General features: G+C 39.3%; 3 protein-coding genes across 3 annotated transcripts; 2 read left to right on the top strand and 1 right to left on the bottom strand.

Annotated features, from left to right (window-relative positions):
- The first annotated feature begins 51 nt into the window (after positions 1 to 51).
- Positions 52 to 4,665, top strand: LOC123876756 (transcription initiation factor TFIID subunit 3). Its single transcript, XM_045923108.1, has 2 exons — positions 52 to 271; positions 426 to 4,665. Exon 2 carries the CDS (start codon positions 445 to 447, stop codon positions 3,946 to 3,948), a length of 3,504 nt encoding a protein of 1,167 aa, XP_045779064.1. The 5' UTR covers positions 52 to 271; positions 426 to 444; the 3' UTR covers positions 3,949 to 4,665.
- Positions 4,666 to 6,291: 1,626 nt separating this feature from the next.
- Positions 6,292 to 10,898, bottom strand: LOC123876762 (AFG3-like protein 2). Its single transcript, XM_045923120.1, has 2 exons — positions 9,012 to 10,898; positions 6,292 to 7,216 (listed from the first exon to the last, which is right to left on the bottom strand). Exons 1-2 carry the CDS (start codon positions 10,462 to 10,464, stop codon positions 6,360 to 6,362), a joined length of 2,310 nt encoding a protein of 769 aa, XP_045779076.1. The 5' UTR covers positions 10,465 to 10,898; the 3' UTR covers positions 6,292 to 6,359.
- Positions 10,899 to 11,038: 140 nt separating this feature from the next.
- On the top strand, positions 11,039 to 16,726 carry LOC123876765 (serine/threonine-protein kinase 40-like). The gene is made up of 7 exons (XM_045923124.1): positions 11,039 to 11,704; positions 12,361 to 12,594; positions 12,942 to 13,074; positions 13,947 to 14,127; positions 14,519 to 14,612; positions 15,490 to 15,687; positions 16,140 to 16,726. Exons 1-7 carry the CDS (start codon positions 11,225 to 11,227, stop codon positions 16,698 to 16,700), a joined length of 1,881 nt encoding a protein of 626 aa, XP_045779080.1. The 5' UTR covers positions 11,039 to 11,224; the 3' UTR covers positions 16,701 to 16,726.
- The last annotated feature ends 7,032 nt before the right edge of the window (positions 16,727 to 23,758 follow it).

Genomic DNA, 23,758 nt, shown 5'->3' with positions numbered 1-23,758 from the left:
CATCCGTAATTGACCGCCATTTTCTTTATTATTACCTTGCAACACCAAACATTGACAACCAAAATGCAATCATGGCGCACGGGGTTCTGTGTTTGTAGAATGCTGAGAAGTTTTTACGTAAACACTTCGTTAATTTGCATTGTAATCCATAAATGTGTTATGATAAATTAATCGTAAATTCTGAAGATCGTAGCGAAGCATACATGTGTGTTCCAAACTCGAGGTTTCCACCTATTTGCGTTACCGTCTCGGTACTACAAGACACTTGCAGGTATGAAAACCATGAGATATGCTGTTTTAGCTCTCCTATCGTATGTACAGCTATTGGAGTGTAAAGTGACCCTGGTTGTTGTGGTCAGCAAATTCTACTCATGTTATTTGACCGTTGTTTCGTCGTACTTATGCATTATACTCGTTTGTTCCAGATAACTTGTTGGTGTCATAATGTCAGAGGCGTACGCCCGTGAGATACTACGGAGGAATGTTGCGCAAATATGCCAAACTATAGGATGGAACGGTATAAACTCGACTCCACTCGACATTTTGGTACACGTTTTGGAAAAGTACATATGTACACTGGGCACACAAGCTAACAGATATGCTGAACAATTCAATAGGACTGAACCAAATTTACATGACTTAGGATTAGTGTTTCGTGATTTACATATACAACTTCCAGAGCTAGCGGAGTACACACGCAGTGTGCCACCCGTGCCACCACCCGTTAGAACTGAAAAGTTCCCCAAACCTAAGGAGTCTAACTTGAATTTCCTTAAACCTGGCAGTCATGAGGTCGTCACGAGGCCCATGCATGTGCACGAGCATTTACCTCCCATGTATCCCGAGAAAGAAAGAGACACTCCAGCCGTGGCTGGCACAGTTGAGATCCGTCAAAATGGTATTGATAGCATAGAGACCAATGCTACCTGTACGAGCCCTGAAATATCAGTCACTGACAGTCCCGAGAAATCTAAAGACATATTTAAAAGGCCAATTGATCCAGTGTCATTACCAAATAGCAAAAGGCCAAGGTTACGATTAGACGAAGAGGAAAGAACTAGAGAAATCAGCAGTGTCATGATGACTATGTCTGGTTTCTTGTCACCCGCCCGAGAAGGTAAACTGCCAGAAGCAAAACCACCCACAATAATTTCAGATAGACATGACAAACACAAAGCAAACTCACATCATTCGAATGCAATGAAAGTACCATTGTTAGACAAAAGTGATAAGAAATCTAAGAAAAATAAGTTATTAAACGGCAAGATAATGAAGAGTAAAAGGAAAGATAAGAGTCATAAAGGCGAAAGTAGTAAATCTAGGGATAGTAATAAATTGAACAGGCATCCACCAGGATACCCGATAAAGAGTAAAGATGTACATCCAACCCTTCACAATCATGTAACGATGCCTGCGCCGAAGACGATGCCTCCCGTGAAGGCCCCTATGCCCCCTCCAGCAGCACCATTGCCACCACCAGTCGTGCCCATGCCGGAACCCCTGAGGCCTGTCATCAAGCAGGAGCCCGTAGACCTTCCTCCTCCTCTTCCACCACCAATAAGTAGACCACCACCTAGAGTCGCCGAAGATGCAATTCCTGTACCAAGAAAAATACCAATTTCAAAATCACCACTCGCATCAAACTCTTTACCTTTACACAAGCCACAGCCAGCCACAAATTCTCTCATCCCAGAAGTAGAAATTAAAAAGGAGGTGATCGAGGAAGAGGAAAAACTGGCCTCCCAACCCGACAGATCAAAAAGCAATATTTTTAAAAGAATATCGAACAAATCAAAAGAAGACAAAAACACTCCAGAGGTTGTCCCTGAAAAATTGCATCCACAGTCCGATGCTATGATCTCAAGAATACAGAATTCTGCACCCGAATCAAAAAGTGAAAACATTAGAGTTAAAAGTGTTGAGTCTATTATGAACAATAACAATAGTCCAGTAAATTTGTCCAGAGAAATAGATATAAGATCCCATGAAGTTATTAGCATTGATGATGATTCATTAGACATGCACCCCATGCCACAGTTTAGACCTTTACAACCTGAGCCCCGACCAACAGGTGTCCTATCGATCAACAAATCTCTGCAATATCCGTTCTCCAAAGACTTGGCCGGTGTGAGTCCAAAGACAAAGAAGGAAAAGAAACATAGAGAGAAGAAGGACAAAGCATCAAAGATTGAAGCAAAACTGAAGAAGCAGCAACAGCAGTTGCAAGCCTTCCAAATGGTGCAAATGGCTGAGAAAAAGAAAATGAAACTGGGTAATGAAAAGCCACCAAAACCAAATAGGCCAAAGAAAGATCCAAACCTATCACAATTGCATCCAGGTTTCCCCTTCTTCCCAGCCATGCCTCACAGTCGAGGAATGATGTCCGGACCAGGTTTGATACCTAGCGACCTATTTGCTAACATAGCTAACAACCCAGCACTCAGAGGTCTACCACCTCCAAACTTACTTACCAATCCATTTGCATTAGGATCAGCAGGACCTGGACTGATACCGGGGCCCAGCTTCCTGCCGGGTGGTCTAGGACCAGGTATTCCCAATCACCTCATGCAAATGGGCAACTTTCCTCACACATCTCGCTCGTCATCTGTAAAGTTCCCGCAAATGCTCCGTCGCCCTAGTTTGGAGGTAATACCCGTCGACAACGAAGAGGAAAGAATAATGCATAAGTCGCCCATGATAGGGCGTGACAAGGATCGTCACGACAAGCACAAATCTCCGACCATTCCAAATATTTTACAGAAACAAAAATTGAAAAATAAAGATCATAAAGCTAGCTTGTATAAAATGCCACCTGTACAGCCCGATATAACGATCGAACTGAATCCTCCGAAGATGGAGCCGGTTCGATCGGAGCCGCCGAGGGTGCCCCCGCCGCCCGTGCGGATGCCGTCGCCGAAAGTAGAGGAGCCCGCGCCGATACCCGAACCGATGCCCGTTCCCAAACCTGAGCCAGAAAAGGTCACAATCCCAGATATTCCACAAGAAAAAGAACCTGATAATTTGGAAAAGAAAAAGGACAAATCCCACAAAAAAGAAAAAAGGGACAAAGATGGTTTGAAAGTTAAGAAGAAAAAAGATAAGAAGGACAAAAACAAAGATAAGGCGGAAAAGAAGAAAGATAAAGAGGAGCGTCACGAGCTGAAAGACAAAATCAAAAAGGAAAAGAAGGAGAAAAAGAAAGAAAAGGTCGCCGACGGCTTGGTACCTAAGCTCACACTTAAATTAAGTTCCTCCAACTCTAACTCTCCGATGCCTCCGAGTTCACCGGATATTTTTAAATTGAATATAAAGCCCGTTGTTAAAAAGGAGGAGGATGACGCTTCCTCGTTGAAAGAAGAGCCGACGTCGCGGGAGCACAGTCGCTCCCCAGAGTTGGCTCAGATTTCTGCTCTAGTAACGAGACCGCCGAAACAGAAGCATTCAAAGCATAACCACATAGCAGACGCGGAGACGCCGCTGTCGCCGCCTCCCGCGTCGCCGTCGAGGAAGAATCGTCCGCCGTCGAGTCACTCCAAGTTAAAGAAGATCTTGTTCAAGCCGATGTCGAAGAAGAGTCAAGTGGACGAGTTAGACGACGAGTCGGTTTCGTTCTCGGAGGAGTCCGCGCCGGCGCCCGCTGCGGCGGCGGTGGACAAGCCCGGCGGCGCGCTGCCGACTCCGTACTACGTGGACGAGCAGGGGAACAAGATCTGGGTGTGCCCGGCGTGCGGGCGGCCCGACAACGGCTCGCCGATGATCGGGTGCGACGGCTGCGACGGCTGGTACCACTGGGTGTGCGTGGGCATCACCGAGGAGCCGGGCGCGACGGAGGACTGGTTCTGCAAGTCGTGCTTGGCCAAGCGAGCCGCGATGGTGTTGGCCGGCGTGACCTCCGGCAAGAAACGCGGCCGCAAACCGAAAGCGGAAAAAATCAGAGACTGTCATTGACTGTCGGACTTTTCGTTGTTACTGAGATTAGATTTAATTTTCCGTTTAGTGGCGAGTGAATGGATGGCGGTTTGTTAATGAATTATTGTTGATTGATATCGTGCGGATACGTTTTCGTCATTTATAACGTTATATCATAGGCTAGGCTAAGTATAGATAATGATTTAATATTGACATAAAATGTTGAACATAAAAACGTAGTGTAGGTACATGTAATAATAATTAATTACCATAATTTTAATGCTTTTTGTTAAATTTCTTATTTTATCGTTCGCTCGGTTAGATCAAGTTTTAATGAGAGTGCGGGCGTGTCGTGCACGACCGCGTGTGAACATAGAGGTTTAATATAAGATTCTTTTTATATTGTACAAAAAACTGAATTTACTTAAGAAATTGGTGATGTATAAAGTAATGTAATGTAGTGAATATTTAAATAAACAGAAAGAAGGCTGGATGGATATTCAGCCAATATTTGAATATTTTCATATTATAATTTTAATATAACCTTGTTTTTAATTTTTTTGTTGAAGTTGTTCCTTATCTATGTACAGGGCTAGCACAATCTCGCATTTCTCTCTCTGTGTGTGAATTATTATCACCAGTAAGTTGACACAGCGGCGCGGAGGTGCTCGGCCCTAACGTTCATACATGGAGGGGAGGTAAATGTAAAAAGTTTGATTTCAGCCAGTGGCCAATTAAATATATTGGTACTCTAAATTGTAGTAAATTATTTAATTCCTGTCTTCATAAATTATTCGGAGTAAGAAAAAAAACAGTAATAGCCAGAATTCATTTATTTCATTAAAACATTCTCAGTGCATACACAAATAGTAATTAGGTATTTAATGCGACATACAACAACAAGCTGAATAAAATTAGGAATCAATTTTGAATTAAATTTTTTTTACTAACTTTCGTATTTTGCTTTTTATTTAGTTTGTGCATAAGTACGTTCTTGGATGAATTAATTAATTATTATTTATTGATCCAAGCATGCGTTCATCTTCGAAATCGTAACCGATGTACAATGCCAAATAAAAAGTCGCTGATTTGACTAGTGGTCATCATCCCTATTGTCCAGCGTGGTAGACTATAGCCATACCCCTTCTCATTCTGACAGGAGACCCGTGCTCGGTAGTGAGTCGGCGATGGGTTGATCATGATGATGTATACACCTACCTATGTACCTATATAAACACAAAGGAGATTCAAAGTGCGCCACGCGCCTTCCATCTCAGTCGTTACTCATTATGCCGAGTAAAGATACCCACGCACTTGAACTGAACTGCGCGTCGCGGCAGCGCCCCGCACGATCTCTCCAGCCGCGACGCGCGGCAGTGACGCGCTACGCGGTACGCGCGTCGCGGCTGGAGAGAATTTCGTGCAGCGCGGTTCAGTTCAAGTGCGTGGGCACCTTTATGAGGATAGTCTAGTTGTACTATTTACCTACCATAATTATTTCAGACTAGATGATGCCCGCGACTTCGTCTGCGTGGATTTAGTTTTTTTTTTAATCCTGTGGGAACTTTTTGATTTTCCAGGATAAAAAGTTGCTACTGTCAATTTCCGGAATGCAAGCTACCTCTGTACCAAATTTCACATAAATCGCTTAAATTAAACAGATGGGCTTTTAAGAATCCCGTGGGAACTCTTTGATTTTCCGGGATACAAAGTAGCCTATGCCCTCTGGGATATAAGCTAACTCTGTACTTACCAAATTTCATCAAAATCGGTTTAACTGTTGGGCCGTGAAAAGGTAGCAGACAAACCTATCTGTCTGCTACCTTTAAATAGGTATGAAGGACATTGGCTACTTTTTATCCCGGAAAATCAAAGAGTTCCCACTGGATTCCCAAAAACGCATCCGCTTAGCTGATTTGAATGAAATTTGGTAGGTACCGAGGTAGCGGAGCGAGGAGCTTGCGACTCTGTAATTGACATAGGCAACGCAACTTTTTATCCCGGAAAATCAAACAGTTCGCACGGGATCTTTAAAAACCTAAATCCAAGCGGACGAAGTCGCGGGCATTCTCTAGTGTATAATAATTTCTTTTATCGTGCAAAATGTCGGAAAAAGATACCCCAGTACGGAACCCTCGGCGCGCGAGTCTGACTGGCACTTGGCCGGTTTTTTTTGTTCATTCTGTTCTCTTTTCTAGAGATTGTATTTGTGAGATTGGGCATGTTTGTGCGGTGCTAGGTAAGTCAGTGATGATCTTTATTTTAACTTTTTGCGTAGTTTAATATGTAAATTATACAACATACATACATTAGTACACATATAAAGTTGTGATTGCAACACCTATCAAAACATAACAAAAGCAAAAAAAGCACTTTATTAAGTCTTAAATGTAATCTATTTATTTCACATAAACCGACTAAAAACTCAACAATCTAACTATTATAATGGCTTATTTACTGGGACTCGCAGAGGGTATACTATCAGACTTTGGCGTGGTCGGCTTTTCTTTGTTCCAATCTTTGAGACCTTCGGGTAGTGTGGTGTCCTCCTCTAAAGAACCTGTACCTTCAACGAATTCTTCATAAGTACTCTTTTCAGGGAAGGGTCTGGGTCCTAAAAGCTCGATCATGTCATCTCTACTCAAAATCTCTTGCTTCAAAAGTCTCTCAGCCACTTTTTCGATGTTTTCCTTATGTTTCGTCAATAATTCCGTGGTATGTTTGTGCGCGGAGTTTATTAATTCTCTGACCTCGGAATCGATTAACTCTGCCGTTTTTTCCGAGTATGGTTTATCTATGACCATTTCGCCGGGTTGTGGCATTTCGAAGGAAACGTTCCCAACTTTAGCGTTCATTCCGTAGTGTACTATTTGGGCGTAAGCGCTTTGGGTTATCTTTTTCAAGTCGTCTTGAGCTCCTGTTGTTATTCTACCGAAGAAAAGCTCTTCGCTTACTCGACCTCCTAATGTCATGCACATCCTGTCAAAGAGTTGTTCTTTGCTGTACAAATACTGTTCTTTTGGTAAGTACTGGGCGTATCCAAGCCCTTTGCCTCTTGGTATGATGGAGACTTTCAGTAATGGATCGGCGTGTTGTAAGAACCAGCCTGCCACCGCATGCCCAGCTTCGTGATAAGCCACAATCTTTCTCTCATCAGGTTGGAGTACGTTCGATTTCTTTTCCATGCCAGCTACAACTCTCTCAATGGCTTGTTCGAAGTTTTTCATTGTGATGTTGTTGGCTAGCTCTCTTGCGGCGATTAGAGCTGCTTCGTTGCACACGTTGGCTATGTCCGCGCCAGTGAAACCTGGAAAAGAAAATAAAAAGACGTTTATAATTTTTTATGATAGTGTTTTACTCAAGGTTTCAAAAAAATTTTTAAATAAGTACACATCAGAAATTGTGGCATCAGCAGGATTCGAACCTGCATCTTCTGGGAATCACCGCTCAACAGTCGCTTCAAGACTGGGTAAACATACATATCTCGAATTTCGGCACTGGCAGCGAGGCGGACTGTGGCCTAATGGTCAAGGCATTGGGCGCGATTCCCAGAAGATGCGGGTTCTAATAATGCCGGTCCCACAATTTCTGGTATGTATTAAAAAATTATTTAGAAATAAGACATTATTGAAGTGGCAATGGGTGCATGGTTCCAAAAAACGACAAACAGGTTTCAAGATGCCAGCGGTACCGTGCGTATCACCGTAATATTATAAAGGCGAAAGTTTGTTTGTGTGTGTGTGTGTGTGTGTGTATTTGTTTCTCTTTCATTATTGATGGATTTGGCTGAAATTTAAAATGGATACCCCTTGATTATCACATTTACTTTTTATTTCGAAAAACAATGAGTTCTCACGGAATTTTTAAAAAACCTAGTTCCACGCGAAGTCGCGGGCATCAGCTAGTCCTACATAAAAATCATTGGATCCATGTTACACGATGCGTTACGAAGTCGTGCGGCGCCGCACCGCACGTGCAACGGATTTGGGGCCAGGGAGACAGGCGGCGACGGGTGGTGTGATGCAAGGCCATACTCTCTACCAGAGTGCCAAGCATTACCCATGTAGCATCCAATACTCACCGCAACAAACATCTTGTGGCTTCAGTCACAGTTCATAACAGTTAGGGAACTTGTAACATAACGTCGAGATTGATGTCACTGGCACAAGAACGCGTCCCATCTTAGGCTATAATCACTTTCCATCTTGTGTGATTGTGGTCAAATGTTTGCCTATAATGAACTAGAAGATGCCCGCGACTTCGTCCGCGTGGATTTATGTTTTTAAAGATCCTGTGGGAACTGTTTGATTTTCCGTGATCTGTACCAACCGTACAAATCGGTTAAGCGGATGGGTCTTCAGCAATCCATCCATCCATCCATCCATCAGCCTGTATGCGTCCACTGCTGGACATAGGCCTTTCCAAGAGCGCGCCACCAAACACGGTCCTCCGCCTTCCTCATCCACCCGCTCCCCGCCACCTTCTTCAGGTCATCGGTCCAGCGGGCAGGAGCATCAGCAATCCAGCGGGAACTTTTTGATTTTCCGGGATAAAAGTAGCCTATGTCTGTCCACGGGATAAACTCTGTACCAAACTTCGTCAGAATCGGTTAAACTGTTGGGCCGTGAAAAGGTAGCAGACAGACAGACACTTTCACATTTATAATATTAATTAAGTATTGATAGTATGGATAAAAAAAAACCAGTTCACATATTTGAGCTGTGCACTGATAGATCAGTCAGTCATTTTCCTTTTATATAATTTAGATGAACAGAGCTGATCATTGCAAATTTTTCTCAGTACTAATGTAGTAAAAATATAAGATTTTACATTCTCTGACAACTGCACATCATCATCATCATGATTAACCTATCGCCGGCTCACTACAGAGCACAGGTCTCTCAGTGAGAAGGGTTTTGGCCATACTCTACCAAGCGGGCCAAGTGTGGATTGGCAGACTTCACACAGCTTTGAGAACATTATGGAGAACTCTCAGGCATGCAGGTTTCCTCACAATGATTTCCTTCACCCTTAAAGCAGGTGATATTACTTAAAACACACATAACTCTGAAAAGTTAAGAGGTTATTACAACTGCACATACCTGGAGTCAATGCAGCCATTTTGCGAGCCAAATTGTCTTTATTAATCGTCGTCTTAAGAGGTGCCAGATGAACTTTGAATATAGACGCTCTTCCCTTTATATCTGGAGCAGGCACGAAGATCTGCCTGTCAAATCTGCCAGGTCTTAGCAACGCCTTATCCAAAATATCCACCCTATTTGTTGCAGCAAGTACTACAACATTTGTTGTGGTATTAAAGCCATCCATCTCTACTAGAAGTTGATTCAGAGTGTTTTCCTGTTCCGAATGACCCCCAAAGCTACGACCACCTCTCTTTCTACCAACAGCATCTATTTCATCAATGAATAAGATGCATGGTGCATGCTTACGGGCCATAGAAAACATGTCTCTAACTCTAGATGGGCCGACACCGACAAACATTTCTAAAAATTCCGAGCCTGATACAGTTAGAAATGGCACATTTGCCTCACCAGCAGTTGCTTTAGCTAGCAACGTCTTACCAGTACCAGGAGGCCCAGTTAATAGGGCTCCTTTAGGTATCTTGGCTCCCAAATCAATATACTGCTGTGGATTTTTCAGAAAGTTTACAAACTCCATAATCTCAATTTTAGCTTCTTCACAACCTGCTACGTCTTGGAACTTTACACCGATGTCTGTTGGGTTTATAAGTTTGGCAGTTGACTCCATGACTCCACCAAATAGGCCGCCACCTTTACGACCTCCTCTACCCATCATATCAGCTGATCTTCTCATCATGTAGATTAAAAATCCAATTATCAATAAAGTAGGCAGCATACCTGTCAAGCTAGCGGCCTCTACCTCCGTCTTGTATATGACGGGGACGAAATTCGGTGGATCTACATTCATTTCAATCTGTGCATTCTCTAAATTTCTCTCAAAGGAATCTACACTGCCAATCGCAAACCATATAATTTTATTCTCAAATGCACCTGGCTGTAGCTTGACTCTTACCCATTTTTTGTTTATGACTTCTAATTTTTCGACTGACCCTTTATTTAAATATAAATTAAGGAAGTCCCTCCAGCTTATCTCTCTATATCTAAGCTCGAAGTATGCTATTGAAGCTATTAATGTCATGACACCCATTGCGCCGAACATCATCCACTTTTCTCGGTCCTGGCCCTCGTAACCGCCACGGCCGGGGCCTCTGCTCCCTCCTGGGGTATTCGAAAACATATTGATATTCCATTTATCTTGTGACGAACTCGATTTCGGAGGAGGCGGCGTAGTTTTGGACGGTGCTGGCGAATCATCTTTCTCAGGCTTTTTCTCCTGTTTCTGACCACCACCCGGCTGGAAATACTTCTCGAACCCTTTAGGAGGCTTCTTGCAGAACTCGTACCACTGGTTCAACACAGAATCCAACGCTGGTACTCCGAGAGGTTGGAGTTTATGTCCATTGAAGTTTAATTTCAACAGTTGCGACTGCGTTAATCTGAGGCCCTTCCACATACTGTTTTAGGGTCTCTTTTATTTACAGTACCTCTGTCAATTTCGTATTTCACAATAAAATTAATTATTATGTCACAATAATATCTTCCAGACTCAGAACTACACAAGTCTTCCCGAAAACATGGTTAAAAATATCTGTCAAAACTGAAAATTCAAAGTCAATAGTAGGTAATCATAGAAAATAGAATAGTGTTGCACACGTTTTCACAAGTTCTTTTTCACAAGATTTTCCGGGAACGCCGAACAATGTATCTTATCGCGATTACTTTTACCCCCTGTTTTACTATTATCCCCTACGGCCTACATACACCTTTAATATGTATTTTGAATAAAAATTATTATTAAATTCATAGAAATAACTAATTATAACTACGTTCAATGCAGTTTTTATAAACCAATGGAAACATGAAGATTTTATTTTGTAAACTCGCAACTCGCAAAGCACAATGAAAGTCTATTCTTCGCACTTCACAGATTCATCTGTAAATAGACAAACTTCATTTTGTAGATCGTGATACCGTGATCTAGGACACAAGTAGCAATCTGTGGAACTGTCATAATTAGTTTTTTTTTTGTGGATGACATTTGGCCAAGTGGTAGGTAAATAAAAAGATTTCGATTTCGATTTTCACTTTTGTACCGTTGTCGGAGTTCAAAACAGCATGTTTTAGTGTTAAAAAGTCTACAAATCTTAAAACGTGAAAGTGTGGCTTGTTATTTCATAGTTTAACGTTGACAAATTCATTTGTATACTAAAGTTATGGATCAAGAAAAGCCTGGATGTAGTGTGAACCATGGTAAACGTACCCGACCTTTGTTACTGCAACCTAGACCGAAGATACCTAGAGTGGCCGCATACGTGAGTTCAACGTCCAGCTCAGTTCTAAAGAACTCCAAAAAGTTAAGTCCAAATTCACCTAAGAAAACGCAAGTAACGTACAATAAAAGCGACATACCTGCGCCTGGCACACCTGTTCCCGAAAAACTAGTTCGTAAGGCGGGACCTTACCTACTGGGGCCTAAATTAGGGCCTAGTCCTGTGAAAAGTATTGTCCAATGCTTGGCAAGGAAGGAAAAGACTGATGACTTTTACCAAATAAAGATATTGACTTTGAGGAATGAGGGGCAGGTGGAAACTCAGGATGACAGGCAGGGGAAGATGCTTTTACACACTGAGTATTCACTTCTGTCCCTGCTGAAGGACCAGGATGGTGTTATTCATCATCATGGACTATTTAAGGTTTGTAGTAGTGTTAATTAATGTGTTCTGAGAAGGTGTCCTCTGGGTTCTAATGAATTGGTTTTGTGAACCTAATAAGACCTTTAGTTTTAGCATGTTTTATTCTTACTTTATAGGTATTTTATATCATACCTGTATATACATAAGGTATAAGTACTTACTACTTAGTCATGAAACAAGGTTGATTTTCTCTTTAGAAAATTGGACTTATGGGTCTTTTATTCTTAAACCTAGCATTTTCCTTAGTTTTAAATGAGAAATGAGTAGTTATCATAGTGAAACATAGATGCTAGTAGGACATTCCACACCTTGTGGTTTGTGTTCAGACCTGTTAAGCAAAAACATTTTGTTTATTTTGTCTGTATAATATATGCATGGATCTTTTAAACTAAGCAACAGATTTTAATGCAGTTTTCACCAATAGATAAAGTGATTCAAGAAGAAGGTTTATGCTTATAATTTAATATTATTTTGTTTCATGACAAAATTACCACTTGTGCGAAGCAGGGGCCAGTTGCTTGTAATTAATTAAACCTATTAAATATTAAAATTGCTATGTTGTATGTGTGGTGCGTCTGTGCGTGCGTGCGTGTATGCGCGCCCGCGCGTGGGTGTGTGCGTGTGTGTGTGTGTTACAGTATTTTTTACTTTTTCAGGACCATGCATTAGAAGAAGTGCCAAATCCCAATGGCCCAGGGTTCATTTACACTGGCCGAGTGAGACAAAGACTGTTCCTAGTTCTAGACAGTGTCACCGCCCACCAGTTCAGCGACAAGGGCAGTGAGCTCATAAACCTGCAGCAGTATGTCACTAAAGTGAAGAAGGTTCCGGAGAAAGAGGCTGTACTGATATTCTATGATATTGTTAGGGTTGTCGCTAATTTGCATAAAGTAAGTAACTATGAATCAATGTTCATATTAATTACAGCCTTATAAGAATAAAATAATACTGACTTTGTTCGTTGTTAAAAAATTTAACAATGAACAAAGTTAGTATTAGTTTCAATATGATTAACACATTGCCGGCTCACTACTGAGCACGGGTCTCTGCTCAGAAAAAGTTTTGGCATTGTCTACCATGCTGACTAAGTGCAGATTGGCAGTTTTCACACACCTTTGAGAACATTATGCAAAAATCCTTCACCACTAAAGCAAATGAAGATAATTATTATCTATGAACAGTTACCACAGGTTAAAGCTAATATTGTAGGATTAATTGAATATCTTTTATTTTACAGACAAACATAGTACACAGAGATCTGAAATTGGGCAACATAGTATTAAATCAAAGGACAGGCAGGGTTATCCTAACTAATTTCTGTCTTGGAACACATTTAGGTAGCGATAGGGATCTGCTGAAGGACCAGAGAGGTAGGACTAATAATTTATTTATTTATTTATTTATTAGGACACCAGAAAATTATAATATTAATACATTATTAAATCTATATACACACACACACATTATTAAATATATAACTTATTAATTAGGTGTCACAACTTGTGCCAAAAGAAATAAAAAAGAATTATTATTAAACAATAAAAAAGTTTACAATGTACAAAATTTATGCCTTAAAATAAAGTAAAATAATAATAATACTAACTAGTAATTAATGAACAAATGGTGAAAATTGACTACAAGTAATAAGTAATGTGTAATAGTATGTAATATGAACCGATTTATGACCTTAACAATTCTATTATTTGTTTCTTGAATTTTGGTAGTGTGTTGCGGAAGATGTCAACCCCTTTACTGATTTATTTATAAAAGAGTCTGATACATACGTATACATAGAATGCTGACTGCTAAAATCATTACCCTTCCTTTTGGCTTTGCTGTAGTGGGGTAATAAGGTAAATAGCGGGTATTTCAACCCAGCATACATCTTTTTAGGGTTCTGTACCTCAAAAAGAACCCTCATCGGATCACTTCGTTGTCTGTTGTCTGTAAAGAAAACCTATAGGGTATTTCCCGTTGACCTAGAATCATGAGCAAGTAGGTAGGTCTTATAGCAGAAGTAAATGAAAAAAATCCGAAAACTGAATTTCTGATTACATCGCAAAGAAAAAAAAATGATATTTTTGTATGATGGTACGGAACCCTTCGTGCGCGAGACCGACTCGCACTTGACCGGTTTTTCATAATATATCAGCGTAGCAGGCTGGCCTGTAAAACTTAGGAGAACCGTACCCAGTAGTGGGCCGGTGATGGGTTGAACATGATGACGATTCTTTTTTTGCAGGTTCGCCGGCCTACATCTCGCCAGACGTGTTATTATGTAAGCCCTACCTTGGCAAGCCCTCAGACATGTGGGCTTTAGGGGTAGTTCTATACACAATGCTGTATGGCCAGTTCCCATTCTGTGATACGAGTCTAGCCCAGCTGTTCAGTCGTATACAGGCTGCCAACTATAATATACCACCGTAAGTACTGGCTTAATATCTCCATTTTTGTACACAAACTAAAACTAAAGACATTTAAAATTATTATTAAGTAAAGTGTGACATGAAATTGTCAATTTTTCAATTTTCTGGTTTTTTATATGGCTGTTTATTTAACGCTACGTCTAAACACTATATCGCTTGGCGGCACGGCTTTGCCAGTAGGGTGGTAACTAGCCACAGCCGAAGCCTCCTACCAGACCAGACTAAAATTTTAGAAATTATTCCAAATCCTTGCCGAGAATCGAACCCGGAACCTCCCGCTAATAGGCCACAGCGCTTACCTCTGCGCCAGGGAGGTCTATTCTATCTGTTCTATTATTCTTAGATTTCTAAAGTGGGAACTGATCACACTCAAAATGTTTATTTTCAGGGATGGGAATTCAGTACAAGTGACTGACAACACAGTGTTCCTGATCCAGCGGTTGCTTGTCAAGGATCCTAAACACAGATTGCTTGCTGACCAGGTAATTTCATCAATCTCGTCATTCATCCAATATCCCAGTGCCATCAGACGTTACTTATTTTCTGAGAATAAAAATGTAGGATAGAGTAGTTGTTAGGTTGAAATCTATAGAGTGCACTTTGACGTCTATCGGTTGATAATGATGATGATGATGATTTGCATTGTTGCAGCATTACCTTCCGTACCTTTCGTATTTCTACTCTTAGTCAACGTTAAACAGTTAGTGTCTTAAGGCGTTGCCATTGTACTTAGGTTGAAATCTAAAGAGCGCACTTTGACTTTGCTTAGACTTAAGTTCTAGTTAAAACGAGACAATTTTATGCCGGCACACTCTTTTTATCAGTGTCTTAGGTCTGAGCATAGTCAAAGTGGGCTCTATAGATCTCAGCCTTAGTGTACTCTACCGTACGCATATTTGCTTGTGCCCAGAACCAATTTAAAGATATTATATGCTAAAGGTACGTTAAAACGTAACTCACTTTTCTTTTAGTCTGAGTGCTGGTTTTAGGTATTTACGTAGATACCTTTAGCAGCTGATACCTAAAAATCGGTCAAGTGCGAGTTGGACTCACACACGAAGGGTTCCGTACATATTTTTTCATTTTGAGGTATGGAAACCTACAAATGTTAGTAATCAATGGTTTGACGGGATTTTTTTTTATGGGCATAGTTAATGACGAAGGCGAAGGTATCGTCTAGCTCTAGTCTATAGAATAGATTTTTATTCAAATAAACTTTTACAAGTGCTTTGAATCGTCAAAATATTTTACTACTGGTTGGGAATACCGTTCCTACCGAGAAGAACCAGCAAGAAACTCGGCGGTTGCTCTTTTCAATTGTTCAATTTGTAATATTGGTATGGACAATTTATGTTTTAGGTCCTAGACCAGCTATCCAGCATCATAGCAAGCTACGTCATAGTTCCCAACCCTCCTGAGGATTTACAAGTGGTTCCTGACATTGCGCTCGACGAAGAGAAAGAGAAGGAGAAACCCGTCACCAACGGTTCGAGCGAGATAGAGAGAAAGCCCTTCCTGACCATCCCTGATAGTGGGGAGAGGACGCCCAACGCCAATGTAAGTATAATATTCATTATACGTCAATTATTACGTTATTATGTCAACTTTCATAGATACTCGCATGATCTACAATTTAGTCTAACCTATTTTTATGATAAAACTTACCATTTGGCTGAAAAACGTAAAAAACTCATATTTGCGAACTTTGACATTGATTTTTTTTTGCAAATGTCAAATTAATGAGGACTTTTCACATAATATTATCATGTATAATGGAATTACGAACATTCTTACAAATTTTCACGCTCTACGCGAATTATTGTAATCTTACTTTTGAGCTAACTTGACCAGGCTAAAAATCCGAAAACCGTGCATCTGTGTTTACATCACAAAAAAATAATAATTAAACAGTGTTATTTGTTGTACGATGGTATGGAACACTTCATGTGCTAGTTCGGCTAGCACTTGAACAATTTTTTTTATTAATTGAACTATTTTTCTGTTTGCAGGAGGAACTAGGCGTATTCTGCGTACCTCTACCAGATTTCCTAGCATTAAACTTCCCATCGCCGACTAGAGTGACCCAAAATAGCATTTTAGTTCACCCGACCACCCCTGCAGACACCAACCAAAACCAACGGCAAATTACCGTCCAGCGAATAGGTAGGGACGCAAGACCTTTGCACTCTTGGGAAATAGCTCGATACCAACATATGTTTACCAACCAACGTTCGGAAAGTTCGAGACGGACAGAACGACCGACTGACGTACAGAATTTCGTATCGGAAAGCCGATCGGATCGTCCAGAAAATTCTCGACTGCGCGCTTTGGCTCAAAGAATCCCTCGCTTATCCAATCCCATAGTACCGATCCCTTGGTCGGAAAGATCGCGTTTACAAATGGATAGACTCGATCAGAATTACGTTTTACAGTTGCCCGTTCTAGATGTTTCTAGAATACCCAATAATAATAGGATTATGAACCCGGCGCCGACGCATACGGTTAACGCGGAGGCTGTGGTTAATAATCCTCGGCCAGCTATTGATAATTCCGATTTGGAGTATAATTAATTAATCATATGTTTGTATGTTATTATGTCGATGGCTTAGTAGTCCTGTGTCAGTCACGACCGATTCGGTCATTTGACTGAGGTCGCGCAAAAGTACTGATGAACGAATCAGTCGTTTTTGACCGATCCGGTTCAACCAGTCGCCACGAACCGAGAACGAAGAATGAAACTAAAAAATATTGAAAGAAATGATTGGTCTACAGATCATAGTAAAATAGTAATAGTAAGTAATAATATATAGATATGGACTAGGTAGGTAGGTATATTTTCCCAATATTTACAGTTGTTATGTTCATTGTAAAATCGTAGGTATCTACCTAGTTACTTCATTTAGGCAACACGTGTATATGAGATGCATAAGGTTTTTAGTATGTATAAATCTTAACATAATGATTAAACACGTTTAAAAATAAAAGCTCAATTAAAAAGATAGGTAATTACATCATAACAGTGCATACAATCGGGAAAAATATTACAATAATGCAGCGATTTTGAACCCGTGTCGTCGGACGACCTATAACGAAACGCGAAACTATACGAAACGAGCGTGCGCAATCGAGACTTGGAGTCTCATCGTCCGATTCACGACTGACGACTGAGACTGAGTACCGAATAACGATACATTCGTGAGGAACGAAGAGCAATCATGACAGATTGGATCGAAGTACCGAAGTACCGAAAAGTACCGAACGACTGATGACTGATGAACGACCGAAAAGATCTCAGTCGTTGCTGCAATCAGTACTTGAACGACCGAATTGCAGAGAATGAACGATTGACACAGGACTAGCTTAGTTCACAATAGGGATGATGACTACTAGTCAAATCAGCGCCTTTTTATCAAACGTCAAAACGCGTGCTTCAATATGGAAGCTTGTATGAAATAAATTGATGTGACGTCATAAACGTTTGACGTAATTTGATGTACTTTTTTAGTCAAATCGTTAATTTATGATTCGTCAGCAAACTTGAAACTAATAGTGGACGTGGATTTTACGAATTTTGGTATTTAATAATTCCTAACAGATAATAATTTATGTTTGACATAGGCATCATCCCAATTATTGCGAACTAAGCCATCGATGTCAAAAGTGTATGTTTATAAGGCCACGGAAAATAATCTCTTTATACTGTCACAGAATACTTAATAGTACCTTCCAGGTACAGAATGATCACTCTGTAAAGACTTTTAAATAAATAGCGACTCTTGTTGCGCCGCAATAAAGTGCAATTCAGCTCGCATAGCGCTGCGGCATAAAATTTAATAACCTCTTCTCCATCTATCGCGGAAACCCTTATCTTTGAACTCTTTCTCTGTTATGAGAGAAGAAATACGCGATTTCTTCTCTAATCGATATTTTTAATCAATTTCTTTACATCCACGAGGTTAATACATTTCTGTTTTGATTTAAGTAACAAAAAATCTTCAGTTTTCTATTAAACTGATTAATATTTTCAAACTTTTGTTAGGGACTTGGAAGAGGGTAAGACAATAATCTAATGGGGAAAATAAAATGGTACCAAGGTATTCTATATATTTTGGGGAATTAGATAAGTTTTAAATAAAATAAATATTGGTAGCTGTGTTATGAATTTAATGAAGGAAGGAATTAATTATAATCAAGAATTTCTTTTTAAACTGTATTTTGGCACATAAGAAACATAGATAAAAAAAAAATGACTGGTCATAGATAAAAAAATGTTTTTTTTTTTTTATCAATATGTTTAAAAGTTTATATTCGGACCGTGTTTTCTGCCGAAAAATTATTATGATTGTTTTTTTTAAATCATTTTTATTTAATTAAAACAATTGCCTAAATATTTCAATAGATGGGCTATTGAAATATTTAGGCAATTGTTTTAGTTAAATAAAAATTTGAAAAATTAAAAAAATATATTATTTGAAAACTAATAAATAATATTAAATTTTTTCGTAAACGAAACGTTGTATAGTATGACAAAATGTAATCTTTTTTATCTTTCTACCATACTATGTTTTTTTTTCTGTTATGACACTTTTTAATCAAATTGATAAAATCCTCACATTATTATTACATAAACATAAAATATTTTTAACAGTTGGCTATTAATGTACTTATTGTAATAATTGATAGCATTTTAAATCGATTTTATTACGTTTTTACCTTTAATTGTAAAGAAAAATTGATTTGGATTTTTTACTTCGCCAAAATTTTAGGAATTCAACAAAAATATTCCGCATTGTAAATATTACTTTAAGTAGGTGACTAATTAAGGAATTTATATTATTAGGTGTATTTAATTGTAAGAAATAAACCTCTTTTACTTATAACTAGTGAATAAAATACATTCTAGAGTTGGATTTTTAAAAAAAATTAATTATCTAATATTGAATGGTTTACAAGTCTGCTTTTGACACAAAAAAAAACACTAAATCAAATGTAAAAGTGTAGCTTTTGAATCAATAAAAACTCGTTGACTGCAGTTTGCGTTTACAACTTTGTATTCAATTTAAATTAAAATGGCCGCTAGGGACGCTCTTTTTTAGGGTTCCGTACCCGAACGGTGCCAGCGGGACCGTCCGTCTGTCAGCGGGATGTATCTCGTGAACCGTAATAGGTAGTGAGTTGAAAGGAGATTGGCGAGTTCCATAGAGTTTCAGACCCAAACTAACAGAACCGTGAGCTTCAAGCCCACGTTCACGAATCAAACTTCTCATGCTTGTTCTAGTAAACCAGTCTAACAAGAAACTTCATCAAAGTCTATCAAATAAAGTTGGGAGAAAAAAGATATTCACTTGTGTTGCCATGTAACGGTTATTTATAATGTGTGCTTGTGAATAATTATATTTTTGATCCCCATCTTCTAAAAGTATCAGGCTTAAATAGAAAAAATACTCTGAAAAATATTATTAAAATTAAATGATTTCTGAATCTGAACGGTTTTTAAAAATGCTGGGTCCAAATTCGCCAACTTCCTTTTCACAGAATGTACCTATATTTCTATTGGATTGATGGACATACAGCGGAGGCTTAGTAATAGGGTCCCGTTGGCAGCCTTAGGCTACGGAACCCTAAAATTTATTACTGAGCCTTTGCTGTTCGTTCGTCCATCCGTCCGTATGTTGAAATATGAATCAGATTGAAATCACAGTATGTGATTGCCATTATAATAACAAACAATAAAAATTTCAATATGGCCGCCATGAAAAAAAATAATCGAAAATTTTACTTGTACGATGGTACACGGAGCCCATCGTGAGGAGTCTGACACGCTTGACCGATTATTTTAAAGTATTTTAAATTTTAAAATATATGTCTTTTTTGTACTCTTTTTAAATTTTAGGTATTTTTTATTTTGATTTTTTTTTGTTATGTATTCGATACTAGTTTAGAAAATTATTGTAAGTATAATAAGTAGGCAATTTTGTTATTTGTTAGATGCATACTGTGAAAGGAGTATGTAGACTAATAAAGATGTATTTTAAAAACAGTTTCGTCTTTCATTATAATATTACTACTGGGGTTATTCAAGGGGCGGACCAAAAAATCCCTGAAAGGCCGGCAACGCATTGACGGTTCCTCTACTGCTGCCAATGTTTTTTTAAGTAGCAAAATCGTAGTTACAAAAAAAAGATTCCGACGAATTGAGAACCTCCTCCTTTTTTCGAAGTCGGTTAATAAATTAAGTTACAGACGAAAATGCTTATCTCTATACAGAGATTTCTTCCAGCTTCCCATACATCAATGTTCACGGGCGGCGGTAATCACTTAACATCAGGTGACCCGCCTGCTCGTTTCCTATTGCTATTTTTAACCGACTTCAAAAGGAGGAGGTTCTCAATTCGTCGTCTAGGCATAGCATATTTTATTATTACAGTGGGGCTATATACCGTGGCATTTTCACCTTATAAGAGACGTATGTCCAGCAGTGGAGTCTATCGGTTGACGATTATGACGATCAACATGAATAGAGACTACATAATCTGAGACTGATTTATTACCCGACTACGGCAAAGCCAAAAGAAAGGGTTAGGATTTGAGCAGTCTATGTATGTATGTTTGTATCCAGATTCTGTGTGTTCCACCGTAGCGCCTAAACTACTGAGTCGATTTTGATGAATGAGGTGTCAACAATTGATTCGTTGTAAAGGTCCGGGTGACATAGGCTATATTTTATACGAAAAAAAATGACCTGACGGATGTTGCATAAAAAAGTGGTGGGGTCTTCAATTTTTTTTTGCTATAGTATCGAGTGGGATGTCAAATGAAAGAAGAGAAAAATCTGAGTTCATGAATATAAATGTACTACAACATTAAAATATACCAAGCGAGAGAAAATTACTATATTATTTCAGCATAGTCAGATTTTAGTTTTCAACTTTATCTTGTTCTTTGGTACCTAAAGTTACCTAGGTATCTATCTATAGATAATTTCACAAAAGCTTTAAAGCATAAGTAAAAGAAATTCATAAAACTAAACTCCCAACTCCCAAGGCGAGGCGCCGCCATTTTTCAGCGTCCGCCCCGCCCCGGCGTCCGCACGTCAGACCTAGCCTTCATTTAAATGAGAACTAATTTTAATATTAATGCTTCGTTTTATACTAGCAAGAACTACGAGTATTAATCTACGTTGTGAAATAACAAAGTTAAATTGTTTTCAGCGTTCCGTACCTCAAAAGAAAAAAAGGAACCCTTATAGGATCACTTCGTTGTCTGTCTGTCAAGAAACCTATAAGTGTTATGCATTAGGTACTTTATAATATACATTACTTCCCGTTGACGTAGAATCATGAAAAGCAGGTAGGCTTTTCTTATAAGTAGCACAAGTAAAGAGGAAAATCCAAAAACCGTGAATTTGTGGTTCCACACAAAAAAAAGATTTCTGTTTCCGATATAATTAGTCTACTAAATTACATATCTATCTCGCAAACACATCTTTCCACCATAGCGCATCTTTAACTAAAAATATTTTTTTAATGCATAAGCTACAGGTACTCAGTAGTTTTCAAAATTTTCGGAAACGGCAGGAATTGAATTTGCATGCATCTGCCTATCGCGCAATTGGAGTTCCTTTAGTTTAGTCGGTTCCTTCATCCTTAGTGATCCTTAGCTATGAGTACCGTATGTTGGATATCGTCCCCTGCAGAAATAAAAGTAAGTTACAATTGAGAAGCTGCTAGTCGATTGCGGAAACCCTGCATCGATCATTATTACGCAATTATTGTTGTGATTAGCTGAATTTATGGTATCCTTGTTGCAACAATGCATTGTAGCCAATGGTGAGCGAGCGTCAACCAATCAGCAACATGCATCGCAGCTAATAGGGACTGAAGATCAACCAATGAGGTGATTGCGATCATGACATTGTAGCTATCATTCTATCTCAATCGAGCCACTGAATTTGGTTGGGAACGTGGAAGACAAGAAACCACGAGGAATGTCTTATATCTGTTAAAAAGATCAACTAAGGAAACTGGCACGCTCAACTCTTACGATTTTACACAGATGACTGACTTCGTCCATGTGGATTTAGGTTTTTTTAAAATACTGTGGGAACTCTTTAATTATCGAGTACAAAAGTAGCTGATGTCCGTCCTCGGGATGTACCTAAGCCAATTCTGTACCTTTCATCAAAATCGGTTGAACAGATGGGCTAAGAAAAGTCAGACTGACAGACACATTTTCAGATTTATAATACTAGGTAATAGTATGGATGGATTTAATAGATAGATGCAAACATGATAAGTATTAGCTACGCATTACCTACGTGTTTAATTCATCCAAGCCTACGTAGTGAGGCGTAAGGGACGTATGATATGCAAATTGTAAGTAATCCTACCATAAATTATTAAAACAATACCATCCATTAGGTAATTTGATAAACCTCGTTAAAACCTCGCCTCAGGGTCTAGTTCAGTGGGTGAAGCTTCCCCCAATTAAAGGGTAAGGGGATCAAATGCTGTGTCAATTTGAGGTTGAAATGTTAGATTATTCGTGGGGCTATGGAGTTTGTTTATCTAATAAAATAAATAAATTATGTTATACCTATGTACTTCGATGAGTGACTGCGAGCGGGCGATGGAGTTTCTCTACATGTTCAAATCAAAAATGAAGAGATCTGTAGGAGAATCAGAGTAACCGGCAACTGATTGCAAAATTGAAGTGCCAATGGGCAGGGCACATAGTTTGAAAAGCCGATAGACGTTGAATAGAATAGATTTTATTCAAATAAACTTTTACAAGTGCTAAATTGAATCGTCAAATAATGTATCACTGGTTCGGAATGCCGTTCCTACCGAGAAGAACCAGCAAGAAACTCAGCGGTTGCTCTTTTCAATTGTTGGGGTCTCAAGGTGCTAGAATGGTAAGTACCTACTATAAAGCGTAAACTTGGTAGATCCCTCACGATATGGACAGACAACATCATACGGGTGGCAGGTAGCCGCTGGGTTCAGGTGGTACAAGATCTTGACGTGTGGAAATCTCTACAAGATATACTCTACAGGATATACTTCGGAGTGTGTGCACATGAACTTTTTGACCTGGTTCCTCCTTCACCTTTCTACCATCGTACCGCCAGGTTTCGTCAAGGTCTGCATCCATACGTAGTCGAAATTCCTCGAACACGTACGAAGCGATTTGCTTCCTTTTTTCGAATCCGAACCGCTAGGATATGGAACGCCCTTCCGGCATCAGTTTTCCTTTTCACCTATAATATCCTTACATACTATAACCATCTACTACAATCATACTACAAACATCTACTATAATCATACTATAACCTTCAAGTCAAGAGTGAATAGGCAACTTCTAGGCAAGCGCGCTCCATCTTAGGCTGCATCATCACTTGCTAGCAGGTCTATTTGCAGCCAAGCGCTAGTCTATATAGGTAATTAAATAAAATACAAGACGATGACAATGATGATACCTAGTTGATGCCCAGAACTTGCCCGCGTGGATTTACTTAGGCTTTTTAAAAATCCCTTGGGCACTCTTTGATTTTCCGGGATAAAAGTACCTACCTAGTGTCACTCTCTAGGTTTTCAATGATATTTATCAAAAAATCATATCGACCCGT

The sequence above is a fragment of the Maniola jurtina genome, chromosome 22, assembly GCF_905333055.1.
Source record: "Maniola jurtina chromosome 22, ilManJurt1.1, whole genome shotgun sequence".
Classification (NCBI taxonomy): Eukaryota; Metazoa; Arthropoda; class Insecta; order Lepidoptera; family Nymphalidae; genus Maniola; species Maniola jurtina.
This window is presented reverse-complemented; position numbering and strand designations above follow the sequence as displayed.

Excerpts from the sequence above, each read along its gene's own strand:
- LOC123876756 (XM_045923108.1), top strand. The coding sequence starts at position 445 with ATGTCAGAGGCGTACGCCCGTGAGATACTACGGAGGAATGTTGCGCAA.
- LOC123876762 (XM_045923120.1), bottom strand. The coding sequence starts at position 10,464 with ATGTGGAAGGGCCTCAGATTAACGCAGTCGCAACTGTTGAAATTAAAC. Across the intron at positions 7,217-9,011 it reads AATGGCTGCATTGACTCCAG|GTTTCACTGGCGCGGACATA; the intron begins GTATGTGCAGTT and ends TTTCTTTTCCAG.
- LOC123876765 (XM_045923124.1), top strand. The coding sequence starts at position 11,225 with ATGGATCAAGAAAAGCCTGGATGTAGTGTGAACCATGGTAAACGTACC. Across the intron at positions 12,595-12,941 it reads TTGTCGCTAATTTGCATAAA|ACAAACATAGTACACAGAGA; the intron begins GTAAGTAACTAT and ends TTTATTTTACAG. Across the intron at positions 14,128-14,518 it reads GCCAACTATAATATACCACC|GGATGGGAATTCAGTACAAG; the intron begins GTAAGTACTGGC and ends GTTTATTTTCAG.